The sequence below is a fragment of the Hyla sarda genome, chromosome 3 (genome assembly GCF_029499605.1).
Source record: "Hyla sarda isolate aHylSar1 chromosome 3, aHylSar1.hap1, whole genome shotgun sequence".
Taxonomy (NCBI): Eukaryota; Metazoa; Chordata; class Amphibia; order Anura; family Hylidae; genus Hyla; species Hyla sarda.
The window spans coordinates 181,858,670-181,880,288 of NC_079191.1; the positions used below are offsets into that span (position 1 = coordinate 181,858,670).

A 21,619-nucleotide genomic window follows, 5' to 3' on the forward strand; every position below is an offset into this window, starting at 1 on the left:
CTCATGTGGCTGGAGTGTGTCACCAGTTCCGGTAAGAGGAAGGCATTGATGCTATGGACTGGCCCGCCCGTTCCCCAGACCTGAATCCGATTGAGCACATCTGGGACATCATGTCTCACTCCATCCACAAACGCCACCTTGCACCACAGACTGTCCAGGAGTTGGCGGATGCTTTAGTCCAGGTCTGGGAGGACATTTTTTTTTTACATCAAAGTATGATCAGCCTGTAGTGGGGTTTTCCACTTTGATTTTGAGTGTGACTCCATAACCAGACCTCCATGGGTTGATAAATTTGATTTCCATTGACAATGTTTGTGTAATTTTGTTGTCAGCACATTCAACTAGGTAAAGACAAAAGTATTTCATATGATTAGTTAGTTCATTCAAATCTAGGATATGTTATCTTAGTGTTCCCTTTATTTTTTTGAGCAGTGTATTTTTGCGGAATGTAGAAAAATTTTCAGCGGACATTCCGCCAACAGCGGGCGTCAGCAGAACATGCCAGAATGTTGCACCAATGCACCATTTCTATAGACTGCAATGCATTTTGAGCAGATTCCGCAGAAAGAATTGACGTGTCATTTTTTTTCTGCAGAGGTCTGAATCACAGATGTGTGCACCTTGCAGCAGAATCGAATTATAAACAGTAGGAGTCTGCTGCAAAGGATAAATTCCACTGTTAAACATGGCCTTTGACTGAATATCCCAATTTTTTATTTTTTTTTCTGTAGAATGGTAAATTACAAATTGTTTGCAGATGGCCTTCTAGCCCTTTCATGATCGAGCAGCAACATTGCTTTTCTGAATTCATGACTAATGGGGAGATTTATCAAAACCTGTGTAGAGGAAGAGTGGTGCAGTTGCCCATAGCAACCAATCCGATTGTTTCTTTCATTTTTCAGAGGCCTTTTTAAAAATTAAAGAAGTGATCTGATTGGTTGCTATATGCAAATATGTCACTCTTCCCCTACACAGGTTTTGATAAATTTCCCCCAATGTCCTTTCTTGGCAATGATGAATGCTTCCTGGTTCCCATCTCCACACGTGGCAAATGCCCACATAGCCAATCAATGGCCACAGCAGTGACTTTCCTCAGCCAATGATTAGCCAAGCTGGCATTTGAGTTGACTGGGACCAGGAAGCCCTGTCAGAACAGCAAAAGGGGTGATATTGTGGGTATCTTTTTTTTTTTTAAGCCAACCTGAGCACTTTTAATATTTTTCTAGTGCTAAAAAACTCTTTCAGTAGTTCCAGTTTTGTTAGATATTTTAGTTGTAGATGAGTCCAGCACAGGGCCGGACTGGGACCAAAAATAGGCCCGGGCATTTTAGATCAGGCAGCCCATTTCGGTAATGGGTGTGGTTATGTGAAGGCGGAGCCACAATGGGGAGGATCCAAATGTTGATTATAGTTGGGTATAATAGGGTACATAACGGAGAAAAAAATATTACATACTGTATATGTGTGTGTATATGTATATATATATATATATATATATATATATATATATATATATTTATATACAAACACATTAACATAGCTAAGACAATTTCCTGTGATAAACACATTTACCTCTAAATAAATCATTTAGTTACTGAATAACACCGGTACCATACATATTACCATCATACTGTTATTGACCAAATCCTGTATACAACCAGTATTGCCAATAATATCCGTATACAAGGAGGAATATTATCACCATACTTATTACCATCATCACTGTTACTGACCAAATCCTGTATACTGAGACCAATATTACCAATAATACCAGTATACAGGGAGGAATATTATCACCATACATATTACCATCATATTGTTACTGACCAAATCCTGTATACTGAGACCAATATTAGCAATAATACCAGTATGCAAGGGGGAATTGTACTGTTACTGACCAAATTCAGAAAACTAGGATAAATATTACCAATAATACAAATATACAAGGAGGAAATGTACCCCCATACTGTGACCATATAGTGGTAGACTGTAGCTCTACACATTACATATAGTTAAATCAGGTGACGTCTTCTCTAATTGAAGTCGTTCACTCTTCTTTTTCTTCTCCATCCAGTTCAGACTGCCATGATGATTTCTTCCAGCCACAAACCTTCTCCATTGAACCTGCCAGACAAACATTTTAGGCTATGCCCTTTTTCAGCACCTAAAGTGCCCCAAACAGTAATAATAACCCCCTTGGTGTCTCACACAGTAGATTGGGTAGATAAGTGGGTTGGGGAAGAGTAGGTATGTCCCCCACCATCAAGTAGACAGGTCTCTTTACCTAGTTATCCCGATTACACAGGTGCCCTGAATAGATAGGTGCCACCTGTAGGTACCCCCCCCCCCCTCTGTACTACCTACAGGTGGCACCTATCTATTCAGGGCACCTGTGTAATGTCGCCGCTGCCCTAGTAGTTACTCACTGTAGGTGTAGCCCTTTGTATATAGTTGCAGCCCACCCATATATAGCAGTCCTCCTTTAAATATTGGTAGCAGCTCCCTTTCTGTAAATGTAGTGGCAGCCCCCTTTAGCTAGTTATAGGGCTGCTGCACTGTCAGGCAGGGCCTGGGTGACCGACATGTCAATCTGTCCCTGGATATAAGAGAAATAGATATGAGATACATAGATAGATGAGAGATAGATATGAGAGATAGATATGAGAGATAGATATGAGAGATAGATATGAGAGATAGATATGAGAGATAGATAGATAGATAGATATGGGATAGATAGATATGGGATAGATAGATATGGGATAGATAGATATGAGATACAGATAGATAGATATGAGAGAGATAGATAGGAGAGAGATAGATAGGAGAGAGATAGATAGGAGAGAGATTGATAGGAGATACATAGATATGACATAGATAGATAGATTTGAGATAGATAGATAGATAGATATGACATAGATAGATAGATATGACATAGATAGATATGAGATAGATATACTGTATTAGTGTTTCCCTGCCAGGATGACTCCAGCTGTTGCAAAACTACAACTCCCAGCATGCCCACACAGCCAAGGGCATGCTGGGAGTTGTAATTTTGCAACAGCAGAAGGCACCCTGATTAGTAAACACTGAGATAATGTCTTCCACTGCCTCCCAAACTGCAACCGTTCCCTCGCCTTTCCCCCCCCCAGAAAACTCACCTAATAGATGGGCTGAATCAGTGGTGGGCAGGGGAAGTTCTCCTGATCCAGCAGCACGGGCGGGAGAGCAGCCGCAGCACAGGAGCTTGAGGAGGAGGGGGGAGGAGGAGGAGAAGCGTCCCTCACTGCTCTCCTGCTGACAGAGAGTCACGGCCACGGCCCCTGCGCTGGCTTTAAAGGGCCAGCAGGTAGAATGTCAAAAAACCCAAGATAATGGTGCTGGCAGTGGCTGGGCCCTCACTCTGGCTGGAAGACCCAACAACAGTTCGCCCCTTCTGTGCTGTGGGTAGCTGCTGCAGGGGACGTGAGGGGCAGGGATTAAGAGACGTGCCTGTGCGTCCCATCTATATACAGGCACAGCAGAGCAACATCCTAAAGCTGCACCGCGGCCACCACTCTTAAAGTGCTGTTACATAGCATTACACTTAAGCGGCACACCGACACAAACTGTCAGTTTGGTGTGAGTTTTAATACTGCTGATCGACAGTTTAAAAGCAGCGGCCAAAGGCCGTCTGCTCCTGAAGCAGAGTGTGCGCGTGTATGTGTCACATCAGGGGAGGTGGACGGCCGGAGTCATGGCGGCCGCTGGAGGGGAAAAAAAAAATGCAGCCACATCTCAAAGCGGCCCCAGGGCCGGTGGCCCACCGGGAATTTTCCAGGTATCCCAGTAGGCCAGTCCAGCCCTGGTCCAGCATTAACTGTATAATAGCATATATTTGAAGTGATAAAAAATACATTACTTTAGAGCTTGTGACCATGATAATCTAGGAAAAGAACCGTTAGAGTGAAATGTTTGTACATTTTTGTGCTTTGGTTAGCAGTCGAGCAACATCTTTCTAGGTTTAGTCTTATCTTCAAGAACCAATGTTTATTCCATTAAATGCCTACATTTTTGCACCTTATTCTTCTTCATGTTTCTTCATTCTCATTCTAGGCTCTATCAGCATACTAAAGCTGCATTGTGAGCGCACGTTTTCCCTTCACTGCTGCCTGCGAATGTCTGCATCGTACATCAGGCTGAGACATAATGGGGACTACTCAGGTACTATTTTTTATCACCTTCCAAGGATAACCTGCTCTGCTTTTCATGTTTGGCACTTCCATTTACTATTGCTCTGTGTTCATGTGTCTTAAAATTGGAACTGTTCATGGAAAGCCTCTATTTTATGTAAAAACATTTTATAATGCTTAATTTGCATTTTGTAACCTCTTTAAATTTTAAATTGTGCTTTGTTACTATTTACTGTATAAATGCTTAGATAGGTAGTGGAAATAAAGTGTCAGTTATTTAATAGCATTGGATGAAATTACATCTTGGAAATAGTAATAAACTTCAATTAAACAGAGATTCTAGCATATTTCTCTTGCAAAAATGACACAATGTCAGCGTCTGAATCACCTCCCATTGAAGTCAATAGGAGAGGGGATTCAGACGCTGACATTGTAGAAATTGTGACGTGTCACTTCTTTTCTGTAAGAGTTAAAGGCTGAAGCTCCCACTAAAGTAAATGGAAGCAAAATGACTATTAATCTATTGCCCTGGTAGCCATGGTTAACCCATGATGCCTTGCCCAGGTATTAAACAGGTGGATGTGGCTGGATTAAATCTATTACAAAAGTATAGTGTTAATGATAACTCTAAATTGTGAGCGCAAGATGTTTGTCAGGGACAGAAGCAAATCTATGGCACAGGAGAGGCTACAATCTGTGCCCCGCAGTAGCACACGAGTCAAAGGTTATGTTCAAATTCCAGCCCATTGTAATAAAAAGGATCAGAGAAAGCAGGATGGTAATAATGTAGAACAAGAAGCACGAATACCAGCTCACTCCTGTAAGCGCCCGGACTGGATTTGGACTGATCCGATTGAATAGTGAACAAAGGATAGGATGTCCAGCGCAGACTCTTGTGCAAAAAGAACTTCTTTATTGGTTAAAATTCATGGTTGCCATGGGATACATCAAAGGATTCTTGCAGTGTGACGCGTTTCGGCTCGCAGGGCCTTAGTCATACACATGCAACATTTTGTGTGAGTTTGCTTATATATGCTAGGTGGAAGTGACGACACAACAGGTGACACCTCTACTACACCTGCATACATAATTAACATCACAATCTAGTGTTAGATATACACACTAAAAATTAAGCATAATATATTATGCTTCATTTTTAGTGTGTATATCTAACACTAGATTGTTAGATTACACTGTTTTATTTTTTTTATGGGAAAAGGGGGGTGATTCAAACTTTTATTAGGGAAGGGGTTAAATGACCTTTATTAACACTTTTTTTTAACTTTTTTTTGCAGTGTTATAGGTCCCATAGGGACCTATAACACTGCACACACTGATCTCCTATGCTGATCACTGGCGTGTATTAACACGCCTGTGATCAGCATTATCGGCGCTTGACTGCTCCTGCCTGGATCTCAGGCACGGAGCAGTCATTCGTCGATCGGACACCGAGGAGGCAGGTAAGGGCCCTCCCGGTGTCCGATCAGCTGTTCGGGATTTCACCGCGGCGGTCCCGAACAGCCCGACTGAGCAGCCGGGTCACTTTCAGTTTCACTTTAGAAGCGGCGGTCAGTTTTGACCGCCGCTTCTAAAGGGTTAATACCGCACATCGCCGCGATCGGCGATGTGTGGTATTAGCCGCGGGTCCCGGCCGTTGATGAGCGCTGGGACCGACGCGATATGATGCAGGATCGCGGCACGATCCCGCTTCATATCGCGGGAGCCGGCGCAGGACGTAAATATACGTCCTGCGTTGTTAAGGGGTTAAACGGGTACTCCGGTGGTAATTTTTTTTTTTTTTTTAAATAAACTAATGCTAAAAAGTGAAACACATTTGTAAATTGCATCTATTTAAAAATCTTAATCCTTCAAGTACTTATCAGCTGCTGTATGCTCCACAGGAAGTTGCGAAGTTATTTTCAGTCTGACCACAGTGCTCTCTGCTGACACCTCTGTCTGTATCAGGAACTGTCCAGAGTAAGAGCAAATCCCTATAGAGTAGGAGCAAATCCCCATCTCTCCTGCTCGGGACAGTTCCTGACACTGACAGAGGTGTCAGCAGAGAGCTCTGTGATCAGACTGAAAAGAAATTCACAACTCCCTCTGGAGCATCGAGCAACTAATTAAGAATGGAAGGATTAAGATTTTTTAATAGAAGTTATGTACAAATTTCAAAAAGGTGCAGCTCACAACAAAAAGTGCGAGGTAGTTAAAGCTATAACCGGTCCCCACCATCGTCCAAGAAAAAAATAAATCAAATTAATAGCTTTTACCTCAAGAACCTCACCATCTAAGGTGCATAATGTTATGTGTGGAAACGTTAAGGAATTGAATAGAAAACAGCATCACTGGTAAAAAATGTAATTCAATAAAATAAAACAATTACACATATGGAGGCACTAATAGATATCCCACTGGGCCCTAGTGGAGTATCAATAACAATTATAAAATGCTGGTTGAACATATATATATATGCAATCCGATAGTCCGGCACCTAATTTGAGAGTCCCGTTTGTTGGATGATACAAGTGCACTTAGTAGAATTATTAGACTCCAGATAGTCAGTAAATTTAATGATGAGGATATTAGAAGAACAATAATATTTGTATTTCTCACCGCATGCAGCCGCCTGGTTCTCACACTAGGTTCGCAGCCCCGATGGCAGTGGGGTTCGATGCGATAGTCCGGGCAATAGCTATTGCCCGGACCATCGCTATTGCCCAGACCATCGCATCGCACCCCACTGCCATCGGGGCTGCGAACCTAGTGTGAGACCACTACGTACCATCTTTTGGACCTACAACAGCCGCAATACATGGGTCCACGCCAGTGAGAACCAGGCGGCTGCATGCGGTGAGAAATACAAATATTATTGTTCTTCTGATATCCTCCTCATTAAATTTACTGACTATCTGGAGTCTAATAATTCTACTAAGTGCACTTGTATCGTCCAAAAAACGGGACTCTCAAATTAGGTGCCGGACTATCGGATTGCATATATATATATATGTTCAACCAGCATTTTATAATTTTTATTGATACTCCACTAGGGCCCAGTGGGATATCTATTGGTGCCTCCATATGTGTAATTGTTTTATTTTATTGAATTACATTTTTTACCAGTGATGCTGTTTTCTATTCAATTTCTTAACATTTCCACACATAACATTATGCACCTCAGATGGTGAGGTTCTTGAGGTAAAAGCTATTAATTTGATTTCTTATGTACAACTTTGTTTAACTTTCTTGCACCAGTTGATTTGAATGTTTTTTTTCCCACTGAAGTACCCCTTTTAAGGGGGTTATCCAGGATTAGAAAAACAGAGCTGATTTCTTAAAAACAGCAGGTGGCATGTGATATTGCAGGTCAGTTCCATTGAATTGAATTGAATTGAATTGAATTGAATGGAGCCAATTTTGTAATACTGCACACAACCTGAGGACAGATGTGGTGCTGTTTTATGGAATACTTCAGTTTTGCTTTTCAATTCCTGGTTAAACCCTTTAGGCTAGGTTTCCACTTGGGTTTTTTCTGGCAGTTTTTGGAATACTGCCACTGCAGTTTTTGAGCCAAAGCCTGAAGTGTATTCAAAAGGAATAGGACATATAAAGGAAGGACTTACACTTCTCCTCCCTTATGGATCCACTTCTGACTTTGGCTCAAAAACTGCAGTGGCAGATATCCAAAAACTGCCAGAAAAAAAAGTGTAAACTTAGCCTTAAGCAGATTTGCTCTTGTGCTTTCTCAGCTTCTAGAATTGTTTCTGTGCAATAAACCCAGTTACAATCTATCTGATATTTTAATTATTTAGAGATCTGCAAGACTGCTTTGGCTTTAGACACCATTATTATGAGTGAGAATTACATTTTTTTGTTGTTGGGAAGTTAATTAAGAAGATGTGATATTAGAGATTTACCTTTATTAAATGGTATCTGGAGTTTCCCTTCTAAATCCTTTCTTATAGCTACTCAAATTATGGTACAGTTCCAACATTTATTATTACTGTATTATTATTTTCACAACTTTATTATGCAGTGCACCATAAACCAAAATGGGACCCAAAACATCCAAAATACCAAACATGTCAACATACACAATGCTGTAAACATACAGCAGCATTGATATACAGGTTAATCATTAAAGGGGTACTCCTTTTTAGCAGCTGTATGCTACAGAGGAATTTCTTTTCTTTTTGAATTTCTTTTTTGTCTTGTCCACAGTGCTCTCTGCTGACACCTGATGCCCGAATCAGGTACTGTCCAGAGCAGGAGAAAATCCCCATAGCAAACCTATGCTGCTCTAGACGGTTCCTGACATGACAGAGGTGTCAGCAGAAAGCATTGTGGATGACAAAAAAGAAATTAAAAAAGAAAAGAAATTCCTCAGTAGCATACAGCTGCTAAAAAGTACTGGAATGGTAAAGATTTTTTTAATAGAAGTCATTTACAAATCTGTTTAACTTTCTGGCAGAAGTTGAATAAAAAAAAAAAAATTTCCACTGGAGTACCCCTTTAAATAAACTGAAACTATTTTTGACTATGTTGCAATCAAAGTCACTATTCATATTTGAGGTACCTGTCAGAAAATTGGAAGTCTGCCTGTAGATTCAAATTAGATATTCTTTTTAAAGGGGTATTCCAGGATTTCTTTTTTTATTTGACTATGCTACAGGGGCTGTAAAGTTAGTGTAGTTCATAATATAGTGTCTGTACCTGTGTGTGATGGTTTTCTCACAATTCTTCTGTGATTTTCACCCCAATATTTATTTTTAACAGCATACAAAATGACTGTTGTGTCAGATTTTTCCCAGCTTGCAATGTGTTCGAGACCTGACTCACTAGTCAGCTGATGACAGGGAGCCTTTCTGCTTCAATGAGTGGAGGGATCGCTTGGTGCGAGAGAGATCAATCTGCAACTAATGCAGCAGCTGTAGGCACCCTGATTGAAAACAACAGATCTTTTGATGGATGCAGCTCACTTATGTTTCAATGGGTGGGGTGGCTGATGTGTGGGAGGGAGGAACATGGAATTGTGGGATTTGTATAAAAAAAAAAAAAAAAAAAAAAGAAAAGTCAAACAGGAAATACCAGTTCACAAAAAGCTAGTCACAGTGTTATGGTAATCTCATAACATAGCCATTTATCCCCAAGACAAGCGTTGATCCTTCCTAAGCATGTCCATTACTGCCTGCCAGGTACGTGCTAAAATCACCTTATGGGGGATAGCCCCTTTAAGCTATGTGTCCACCTACTCAAAAAGGAGCTGTTTCTTACTATATACTTTTATGCGGCAATTTGTAATCCAGTACTGATCTCCAGTGGAAAGAAATTCATATGCCATGTAACAAATCTCATTTTGGTAACCTAATTTTTTAAGATTGGGGGGAAAAAAGACACAAGACTTATCATTTCAGGTGACTTTTCAGGATTAGCTGCCCTGTGTCTGCATGGCCATCATATAACAGGTTTATGGCACTTTTAAGCAGATTTATGCTCTACAGGCTGCCTATGTTAACAGACACGTCACCTCTCTCCTCTCCCCTCCCCTTAAAAAGGCTTGTATATGCTCATCTTGGAGACACAGGACAAAGCTTTGTTGATTTTTTAAGTAGAAAAGTGTAGCAGGACATCTGCGTGGGTCTGTGGGTGGGGTGGCAAAGAAAAAAGTTTGATAACAGGATAAAACCTTTTTTTGTCTAATAAGATATATCACAAAGTTTGTTATATTGATTGATGCAAAGTTTTATTCAAATACTGTACCTGTTTATCCACATTTTAAAGAATGTCCATGCACAGAACTTGACCTGTGTCTCAGCTGAACGAATTATTCATAACTTGTACAAACAGCAGAATGTCAATGTCTTAGAAAGATATAAAAAGAAGAAACAATTAAAGGTTTTACAAAATACAAAGTAATCTGTTTAGCCTATTGGCAAAATGGTGTGTGGGAACATTATGGGAAGCTGATAACTCTGGCCCCAGCTATTTCATTCTTAAATAGCTTTGGCACCTAAGGAATGCCATGGAATGGCAGAATTTATTTTATTTATTTTTATGTCCTTCCACACACCTTTCTTAATGAGCTTTATTGTACATTAAAGAGGTACTTTGCCCATATACATCTTATCCCCTACCCAAAGGATAGGGAATAAGAAGTCTGATTGCGGGGGTCCCGCCGTTTGGATCGATCTGTAGCACTCAGCATTGTAAACAGTATGTTTAGAACACTTGGTTTCCGTGGCGGGAGATGTGACGTCACGTAGGGAATAACATGTCTATGGGCGGAGTACCCTTTTAAATAAAAAAAAATAAAAAATTAGAAAGATACAATTTGTGCCACAAAAAACAGGCCCTGGTTACATTGATGAAAACATAAAGTTATGTAACCTAAAAGTGCATATGTCACTTAATTTAAACCTGTTATACCGCTGACACATTGTAGCAGACATTGGTGTCCCCATGCAGGTCATACCATTGTGCTGTCATTTGGTGACTTATTATTTCATGGAAAATAAAAAGGCAGAGCAGTTGTGATGTAACAATAGATAGGCATTGTGGACCAGGGGCACAATGCACCCCAAGCCACACCTTTTTGACACTGTGGGACCCCGACAAAAAAAATAAGTTTATTTTTTCCATGGAATAAAACAGTAAAATATGGAAGTGCCTATTTAAAACATCAAGTTTACTAGGTATGCATTAAAACCACAATAAACAAAAGGAAAAGAAGTGTTATCCCAAAAAGAAATAATACTGAACACACTTTATATATACAAAGTAAATACCCTTTCTCGGTTCATAGATTAAAGTTAGTATGATACAGATAACATGCCTGCACATAAAAAGTAATTGAACTCCTGGGATTTGCTATTAAAATTTAATGTTAGGGGCATTGTTTAAAGAGAAAATCGCCCCAAAATCTAGATAAATAAGTGATTAATATCTTACAGATAAGGCAATATTAACGTTATGGGTAAGAAAAAAACAAACCACAGCTGCACAATATAGTAGAAATGATGGCAAATCCATCTGGACTAGACCCTGTTTCTAGCATATGTTTTTTGCCCCAATAAGTGATTTAAGTACAGATGGAGAATCACTTGTGGGGCAGAAATGTTCATTGGAAATGGTCTAGTCAGGAAGGGTTTGCCATTCTTACTTCTGTATTGGGCAGCTGTGTTTTTTATTCTTAACATTACTTTTGCCCTATCTGTAGGATTTTAATCATTCTTATTTATGTAGATTTTGGGGGAATTTTCTATTCAAATTGTGCCCCTAACATAATAGATTATCATTGCAAAACCCAGCACCTCATTTCAAATTTTTTTTGTGCAGGCCTGTTATCTATATCATACTAACATTAGCCTCAGACCTCAACAAGTGTCTTTACCTTGTATATACGTAGTGTTTTCAGTATTAATTCTTTCTCGGAATACACTTCTTTTCCTTTGGTTTTTGGTGGACTTTAATAAATACCTTGTAAACTTGATGTTTTAAATAGGCACTGCCATCTTTTTATTGTTTTATCATCGAGTGGGAGTTATTTTGTGATTTTGGCGGACATGCATCCATAAAAAGTACACATCTTTTTGTTACAAATAAAGCCGTTAACACAAAGCACAAAGGAATAACCTACATAGGAACACTAACCCTTACTACGCTTTGTTAGCAGATGCACTTTAAGGGGTTAAAAAACACCCACATAATAAAGTGCTTCTGCGTAAAAAATTCTCTTCGTATGTGCAGTTCCATACCCATTCTTCATGTGACCTCATTACTGATCATTTTGGAGTTAAAGGGAACCAATCATCAGATTTTACCCTATATAACGCTTGGCAAAGCGTTATATAGGGTAAAATCTTTATTTTCACCATTCCTGGGGGATGCTCCTGCCCCCAGGGATGGTGAAGATATGAAGTTATAAACTAGTCACCGCCGCCGCCGTAAGTAGTCACCTGGGCGGGGAGCTCTTCTCACCAACTCCCGTTTTTCAGCCGGGAGCAACGCCCCCTCCGCTTGATTCAGTTCAGTGAGCGGAACAATGACGCGGCCCATCAATCAAGCAGAGGGGGCGTCGCTTCCGGCCGAAGAATGGGAGTTGGTGCGAAGAGCTCCCCGCCCAGGTGACTACTTACGGCGGCGGCGGTGACTAGTTTATAACTTCATATCTTCACCATCCCTGGGGGCAGGAGCGTCCCCCAGGGATGGTGAGGACAACAATTTTACCCTATATAACGCTTTGCCAAGCATTATATAGGGTAAAATCTGATGATTGGTTCCCTTTAATACTAAACTATCCGGGTAGAAGGAAAAAAATAAGCACTGCCCCTATAAGAAAGAGGTGACAGGGGATTCCATTCTTGCCTGTTTGTGCCATCCTAGTCTTGTAGTCAATTGCAAATGGGGAATGGATATGGTTATAAAGGAAACTGTTCAGAAGATGACTTTCAGTATGGAATCACAAAAATGTTGTCAGCCAGTAGCCTAAAGACACCCTATAATGCCTGGTAAGGGATCCAGTATCTTGAATTGTAGTGATCTATTAAAAAAAAAATTATAATAATAATTCTGAATAAAGAAAAAACTGTGAAGGAGTTTAATGACATCAGATACACTGGGGGAAATTTTATCAAAACCTGTGCGGAGAAAAAGTTGAACAGTTAACCATGCCAACCAATCAGATTGCTGCTTTCATTTTTCAGAGGCCTTTTTAAAAATGAAAGAAGCAATCTGATTGGTTGCTATGAACAACTGGTCAACATTATCTTTGCACAGGTTTTAATAAATCTCCCCAATTATTTATTAATACCATCCCCAGTGATTAACCATGAACTCCAAAAACTGAATGTGATCCCATCAGAGGGAAACAGAGAAAGTTTATACTTTTAAGATAAGTTTTCCTGCTTTTTAACCAAATCAAATCTACTTTATTGGCATAACATTTTTTAATTTTAACAGGGGTGTAGAACACTTTGCGGTGTTCTAATACGCATATGGAGTGTGCTGGGGTAGTGAAATAATACTGTTATTCAAAATTACATGCAGATTACAGGCATCGCTTTTAGAATCACTGCCGCAGAGCGGCACAATGACAGGACCTGAAGGTGGCATCAGTATGAGGAGACTATATAGTGGCTGAATGACACAGCCTGGAGTTGGCAGCAGCATGAGTAGACACCAGGGCTTCACAATCCCTAAGAATAAAAGACAAATTTTGAAATTGAAATTGAAGATTTAGGGTAGCTAGTGCTACCATGAAAAATGTTTAGGCCCAGATCCAGCAGCATCAGGGAACCATATATATTGGCTGAATGACACAGCCTGCAGTTGGCTGCAGCATGAGGAGACCATATAGTGTCTGAATGGCACAGCCTGGAGTTGGCAGCAGCATAAGTAGACACTAGGGCTTCAAAATCCCTAAGATTAAAAGATGAATTCTGAAATTTAAACTGAAGATTTTGGGTAGCTAGTGCTACCATAACAACATTTTTAGTCCCAGACCCATGCCCAGCAGCATCAGTAAACCATATATTGCCTGAATGACACAGCCTGGAGTTGGTTGAAGCATGAGGAGACCATATAGTGTCTGAATGGCACAGCCTGGAGTTGGCAGAAGCATGAGGAGACCATTGAAATTTATGATTTTTAAATGTAAGATTTTTAAATTGAAATTAAGGATTTTGAAATAGAATTTATAACTCCCAAGTTTTAGTGTCCCTGGCTCCAGCGTATGGGTACAAAGGACCAAATCTAACAAGGAGTCGCATGGCAGCCCAATGACAGAGCCTGGAGGTGGCATCAGTAGGAGGAGACCATATAGTGGCTGAATGGCACAGCCTGGAGTTTGTGGAAGCATGAAGAGACCATGTAGTGGCTGTATGGCACAGCCTGGAGGTGGCTGACGCATGAGGAGACCATATAGTATCTGAGTGGCACAGCCTGGAGTTGGCGGCAGATGAGGAGACAATAGGACCTCACAATGTCTAAGAATAAAAGATAAATTTTAAAATTTCCATTGAAGATGTATGGTACCTAGTGCTACCATAAACATATATAAGTAATCTCTTAGTCCCGCAGCAACACTAAACCATATAGTTGCTGAATGACACAGACTGGAGCTGACTTAAGCATCAGTCAACCATATATTTGATGAATGGCACAGCCTGGAGGTGGCTGAAGCATGAGAAGAGACCATATAGTTGCTGAATGAGACAGCCTGGAGGTGGCAGCAGCAGCATCAGGAGTCCTGAAAACGACCCGGTGACAGAGTGGTGTGGTGGGTGGCAAAGCTAGTAACCGGTGACGAAGGTGGGCGAAAAAAGGTCTGATGCGAAGGAATGTTTGTAACTGGGAAGCAGCGCCTTAAATCTGTTTGGCACTATCCATATTTGTGAATTGTTGGTGTGGCACCATGGTCAATCTACTCTCATGCATCAGGCATTGGTGGTTGGAAATCCTGGCTGATCCATGCCTGATTCATCTTCACAAAGGTCAGTCTCTCCAAATTTTTCGTGGACAGACGAGTTCTCCTTGGGGTGACTATGGCCCCCGCCGCACTAAACACCCACAGGACAGATTTTTCAGGTCAAACTCTGCTGGTTGTTGCCACAAATCAAGTTTGGCTGCCCAGAAGTCCAGCGGATCTTCAAGGTGTGTTGGCATGGGCATGTTAAGGTATGCCACCACCTGCTGGTTCAGGTCCTGCTCCAGGTGTACCTGCTGCTGATGAGTTGCTTCACTATGCGGGTGAAGAAAGGTACTCATCAGCGACTGTAGACTCAGGCTGCTGCTGATGGAGCTGGTACTGCTCCTGCCACCCCACCCCTCCCCAGCAGCCATGGCAGTAGAAGGTGAGTGCAGGGGGCCATCCGATTCAGACCTGCGAGATGAAGGACGATGGCGCCGCTAGGCATCAGCCAACTGACTACATAGGATGCCTCTGTAGTAGGTCATTTTGTCCTCCCTCTCAGTGGGTGTAAAGAAGGCCCCTATTTTGTGGCGGTAGTGAGGGTCCAATAAGGTGGAGATCCAGAAGTCATCCCGCTGCTGAATGGTGACAATTTGTCTGTCACTACGCAAGCAAGTGAGCATGCATCGTGCCATTTGTGCAAGTAGCTCGGAGGGTCATCCTGCCTCCATCTCCACTTCTCCACTGCCTACTGCGACGGTGTCTGGGTCTGCTGTCTCGCCTTCCTCATAACCTCTAGCTCCTCTTGCTGCTCCTGCTCCTCCTCTTCTGTCAGATTACTAGAAAAACCACCCATTTGGCGAAACCTAAACTGTGTACCACTGTGCCCCTCCTCCTCCTCCCGTTCAGACCCCACAGGGCTCATGTGGCCATGAAATGTAGGTGCCACGTCTCCAGTGCCCTGACCAGCCATCATTTCCAACACTTGTAGGATATGAAGCAGTGGAAGGACGTTGTTCATCCCGTAATCCTGGCAATTTACTAATAATGTGGCTTCCTTTAAAGGGCCTGAGCAAACGGCAGGTGTCACGTATGAGCTGCCACTGGTTCACATTGAAGTTACACAGGGGAGTATACCTATCTGCTTGGCTCATCAATAAATCAGTTATTGCTTTTCTCTGTTCGTACAGTCAGTCCAACATATGGAGGGTGGAATTCCAATGTGTGGCAATGTCACAAATCAGACTATGTTGGGGGATGCCGTTCTGACGCTGCAGCTCAAGGAGGGTGTACGAGTGGCTGAAGTGCATGCAAAGTTTCCTACCCATTGTTTGGATTTCTTGCAAGTGGGGGGGGGGGACACTTCAGGAACTGCTTCACAACCAGATTGAACACATGTGCCATGCAGGGCGCATGGCTCAGCCTTCCCAGTTGCAGCGCATGCAAGATGCTCTTCCCGTTGTCGGTCAACATGGTTGCCATTTCTAGTTTTCATGGAGTAGGCCATGCTCCGATTTCTTTACAAATGACTTTTAGCAGTTCCTCCCTGTGTCCCCATGTCCAAATCATATGCAACAATCCTGCCTCTTCCTGCCCACATTTTGAGCAGGCACTCAAGTTCTTTTTACCTATTTTATACAAAAAGAGAGGTGTGTAGTACAGCCTATAAACTATATTAAACTGTATCACCCTATGATTTGCATTTAATGGAATAAAATTTATTATTTTGTGTCTTTTTCCCCACTGTGCTTCTTCTATCTCACCCAATTCTTGTTGCCATATTTTTCTACTGTGATGATTTCTCTTTTATATAGAAAATGTATTAAGTGCTCTATATATCTTTGACAACTCTTTTTTCCCCATCTCGGTATTCACCATCTTATCAAAAAATCTACCTTTTACTATTTCTACTATCTTCCCCTTATCTACCGTATCTTTTACTATACCTCTTAATCTCATATATTCAAACCATGTCCCAACCCCAACTTCTCTACCCTTTTTTAACTCTTGCCATGTTTTAATCTTCCCTTCCCTATATATATCCCCTATTTTATTCACCCCCCATTGTGCTAGTGTTCGAAATTCTAATCTATTTATTTCCTCTACTGTGTTTTTATTATTCCAAATGAGGGCTATATCCAATATCCCAGTTATTCCCACCTCCCTTTTTACCATTTTCCACGTTCTTTTCAAGGCAGCTATTGTTATACAGTTTTTCCTTCCTTTCTCTTCTAATTGCCCTGACTCTAGTAACTGGTAAATATCATCATATGATCCTCTACATCGTTCCATCAAATACTCAATCATATGAGATCTCCTCCAGTCCCTAATAAAGTATAATTGGGCGGCTAAAAAATACTTTTTCATGTCCGGAAACGCCATTCCCCCTTCTCTTCTGGGTAGACATAAATATTTTATCTTAATCCTCACCCTTCTTCGGCCCCATATCAAAGCATTGAAGATTGACAGCATTCTTTTAAAAAAAAATTCATCACACCAAATGGGTGATGCACTAAATACGTATAATATTTTCGGCAACATAATCGTTTTAATTAATATCATTCTGTCTGCTTTAGAAATTTTGAAGTCGCTCCATATTTTAATTTTCTTTTCCATGTTCTTTATTAAGGGTTCTCGGTTTAATTTATAATGATCTTCTAATTTACCTGAGATTTGTATACCTAAGTATTTAAAGTGCTCGTCTTTTTTTAATATTTTTATTTCATTCTCTATGAATATATTATTCTCCCCCAATGGAAGGAGTACTGATTTGGACCAGTTTATTTCTAACCCTGAGAAACTCCCATATTCCTTGATAATCTCCATCACTCCGGTCAGATCCGACAGTTTTTCCAAAAAAAGCAGGATATCGTCTGCATATAACGATATTTTGTCCTCTCTCCCCCTTGCACCAAACCCGCTAATCTCCTTCTCCTCTCTGATCTTAACAGCCAAAGGTTCCGTGCTCATAGCAAACAGCAAGGGGGAGAGAAGGCATCCCTGTCTGGTGCCTCTTGAGAGCGAAAATTGCTCCGATAATTTCCCATTGATCGACACTCTTGCTTTAGGTTTGGAGTATAACAGTCGGATCATGTCTATATATGTTTTCCCAAAGCCGCATTTTTCTAATACTGCCCACAAGAACTCCCACTCCACCCTGTCGAAAGCCTTAGTGGCATCTAAAGACAGGATGGAGTGGGATTCCCCACCCTGTAATTTTCCCATATCTGTATTCGTAAGGACTCTATATATATATATATATATATATATATATATATATATATATATATATATATATTGTGTCGGGCCATTCTTCCCGGGATAAACCCGCACTGATCTTCCTGAATTAACTCTGTGATATTACTCTGTAATCTAATGGCTAATGCTTTGGCGAAAATCTTGTTATCCATATTTATTAACGATATGGGTCTATACGACCCCATATCCTCTTTATCTTTTCCCTCTTTCAGGATCAATATTATAACCGCTTCCCGCATTGAGTCCGGTAATTTCCCGGTCACCATGCTGGTCTCAATCACTCTATGTAATGCCGGGATCAAAATTCCGCCAAACCTTCTATATACTTCAAAGGGTAGTCCATTGCTTCCAGGTGTTGTATTACCCCTAATCTGATCTAGCGCTTTATTCAGTTCTATTCTAAGGTTTGTTTTTCCATTTTGAGGAGTCTAGGAAGTTCCATTTGGTCCAAATTATTTAGCGTTTCCTTTCTTTCCTTATTATATTCAGATCTATATAATAACTCATAATATTCTCTAAATTCCCTTATTATTTCCTTTTTTTCTATACGCCAATCTCCTTCTTTATTCCTTATCCCAGAAATTCTTTGCTTAGTGTGTTGATTTGAGACAATTGCCATCAAATACTTGTTAGGCTTCCCTGCCTATACAAATCTTTGCTGGCCTTGAAAAATCAATTTATTTTTTCTCTTTTCCAACATATATTCATTAAATTCATTTTGTAGCTTATTTAATTTTTCCCTACTCTCTTCTGATGAATTTTGTGTATATTCCTTCTCTGTAAAAACTTATTAAGCCCTCCTCTTTTGATTTAAACTCTTTTTTTCCCCACTTTTTTGCTCTTATTATTTCCCCTCTTAGGTAAGCTTTACAGGTCTCCCAGACAACCGGGTCACTTGCTGTGCCCCAGTTGTTTGCAAAAAACTCCCTCAAGTTTTTTTCTATTGTGGCATTCTCTATCAAATTTAACCAGTGAGGGTTAATTTTCCTGAACCCATCTCTTACCTCTTCCTCTGTTTTTATCAGTACTTCTAGAGCCACGTGGTCCGACAGACATCTAACCCAATAATGTATTTTTATCACCTTATTTAAACTAGAGTCATTTCCCAGACATATATCTATTCTGGACATAGTCTGACAGGTCTTGTTCCAACATGAATATTCTTTCTTTTGAGGGTTGTAAATCCTCCAAATATTGCTGAGTCCCAGTTCATTACATACTTTCGCCAGGGGGGTGCAACCCGCCTCTCCTTTACTCCCGCTTGCCCTCCATCTATCTAACCTCTCATCTAGGACGCAGTCCATATCCCCCATGGCAAACACAGGGCATTCTCCGCAACTCACACAAAAATCAAATAATTTAAGAAGGACCGCGGATGAGAAAGGCGGGGGTATATATACAAATGCTAATACACATCTTAAATTTTCTAGTCTCCCATATAAAAAAAAAACAAACCTACCCTCGTCATCTACCCTTTTTCTTATTAATTCCCAATTTAAGTTTCTACGGATTAACACCGAAACCCCCCGTGAATATGCTGTATGAAGAGAATGGTAATAATGTCCCCAAACATTATGTTTCAAAACCATTACTGTTTCTCTTGTTAAATGTGTCCCAACTAACCCGACTATACCTGGTGCGTGCTTCATAATAACTCCCATTACCGCTGATCTTTTAATTTTATCCCCAAGTCCTCGTACATTCCATACCACAGCCTTAACAGTCATCCGTGGTCATTCTCTTACAGTCCAGTTGGGACTTTTGAGAAAAAATAAATAAATTGGGGAAAAAAAACAACTTCTATCTCCTTTTTCCCCTCATTATTCTCAAGATGTTGTCACGGTCATTATCATTCAGGAGTTTAAGTATTATGGTACGTGGTCTGCCCCCTACTGGCGGGGGTTGGAACGGAATTCTATGCGCACGTATCACACTAAAGTGTTTAGAGAGGTTTTCCTCCCCACACTGCGCAATCAGCCATGTTTGGATAAAAGTTATCACATCTTTACTTTCCACTCCCTCTGGGAAACCCAAGATTCTAAGGTTCCCCCGTCTGGAGTGGTCTTCGAATTCTGTCACTTTTTGATTTAATAACTTGTTCTCCCCTGACATCCTCTGTACTTCAGATTTTAACTTATGGACCTCATCTTCCACACCCGACACTCTCGTCTCCACTCTGTACCCCTCTCCCTGATTTTCTTTAGATCTTCACTGATCAAATTGATTTCCACACCGATAACCCCCCTTGATTGGACAGAACATCTATGGAAGTATTACATTTTGCAACTGCTGCTAATATTTTATCTAGGGCAGGTTGGGGAACATCCCCTTCCTTCTCCATTATAGAGCCATCTAATCCCAGATCTCCTGCATTGGTTTTATTTCGTCCACGATTTCTAGGCACTGCCCCCGGCGAGACAAAATATTTATCCACTTTCCCAGCTGCTTTAGCGTCCTTTGTTGGGCTATGTGTTTTATTCAGCTTGGGTGCCATCTTATCCTTCAGCTGTCAATGTATTGTCCCAACCAGAACAGTCACAAGTATTTCATATGCTGCGTCGGGAGATTCAGAAAAGATTACCAACTAAATATTTCCAACGGACACTTTCAGCTTGTTCTATCACAGGAGAAGCTCTGTTATCTGCAGACTATAGACCTGCTCCTGCAGTGCTGCAGGTGTTTCACCAGGTGTAGTTTATACTCGGGAGAAAAAAAAATACACTGTCCCAATTAGGGTTTTCCACCCAAATCCAGTTCTTATAGATAGATTCTTATTTCTTATGCAGAAGGGCCTTCTTTATCGGCTTTAAACATACAAGGTGAACGTGGCAGCGTTCACCTCCACAGCTATAATCGCCACCAGGGGGATTTATTATTGAGCGAGCAAAACTTGCCCCCACACCTATTCTTTTAGTACAGGTTGTTCACTGTGGCAGTATTTTCATCCTTTTAACACAGATATGAGAGGATCTCACCCGAATCTCAGCTGGGTCCCTGGAGCAGCCATGGATCAGCCTCCTCAGTGTGTCTTCCTCCAGTAACTCCAGGGTCACACTCTCACTCTGCCTGCATTCTCAGCACAGCACAGATCCGGGTTCCTCCCACTCACTGCCTCTTCTGAGCCTCCACTCCAGATCACAGCGTTGTCGGCACCTGTGTGTGCTGTTATTCGTGTGGGGGCCACTACGCTCACAGTCCACTGCTCCCCGCTCACTACTGCTGTGTCAGGTCAGGTCCCTCTGCTCCACCGCCATCCAGCACACTCACATCCCAGCTTTCAGCGCAGCTGAGCAGTGTCCCGGACCAGCAGCATGTGTTTGGTCCATGGAGGGGGCAGGAAGCGGGGGGGGGGGAGGAGCCTCTCAACCTCCTCGCATCACATCCTGTCTCAGGTGGCTTCTTTAATTTCTTGAAAAAATAAAAGAAGCTATGGTTAACTGCACCACTCTTCCTTTACTCTGGTTTTGATAAATCTCCCCTCATGTGTATAAATCTTCACCCAAGGGAAGATCCACTTTACTTTCTAATTCAAATGAGACTTTCCTTAGTATTTCTCTAATTTACCTCATTTCTCTTACCCAAGAATCTATTTCTACTTTTGATTAAAAAAAAGAAATTCAGGAAACATTGCCCTGAATATGGTGTTAAGGCAGCCTGGACTGAATCCCTAGTTTTAATCTTACACTTATGTCTAAAAAGTACTGAATTTTCAATGAAATAACTTATATATTCTATTATCTACTTTTTTACATTATTTCCATTTTTGTGTAAGATTCAAAATGTT

At 41.1% G+C, this 21,619-nt stretch overlaps 1 protein-coding gene across 3 annotated transcripts in view; it reads left to right on the plus strand.

Moving 5' to 3' along the window:
- DLGAP2 (DLG associated protein 2) overlaps positions 1-21,619 on the plus strand; it is a 1,068,027-nt gene that overhangs the window by 81,274 nt on the left and 965,134 nt on the right. For all 3 annotated transcript variants that reach the window (XM_056565689.1, XM_056565688.1, XM_056565692.1), the window contains exon 2: positions 4,093-4,200. In XM_056565689.1, the coding sequence (XP_056421664.1) occupies positions 4,186-4,200 (15 nt within the window). In that variant the 5' untranslated portion in view covers positions 4,093-4,185. The remainder of the gene's footprint in view (positions 1-4,092; positions 4,201-21,619) is intronic.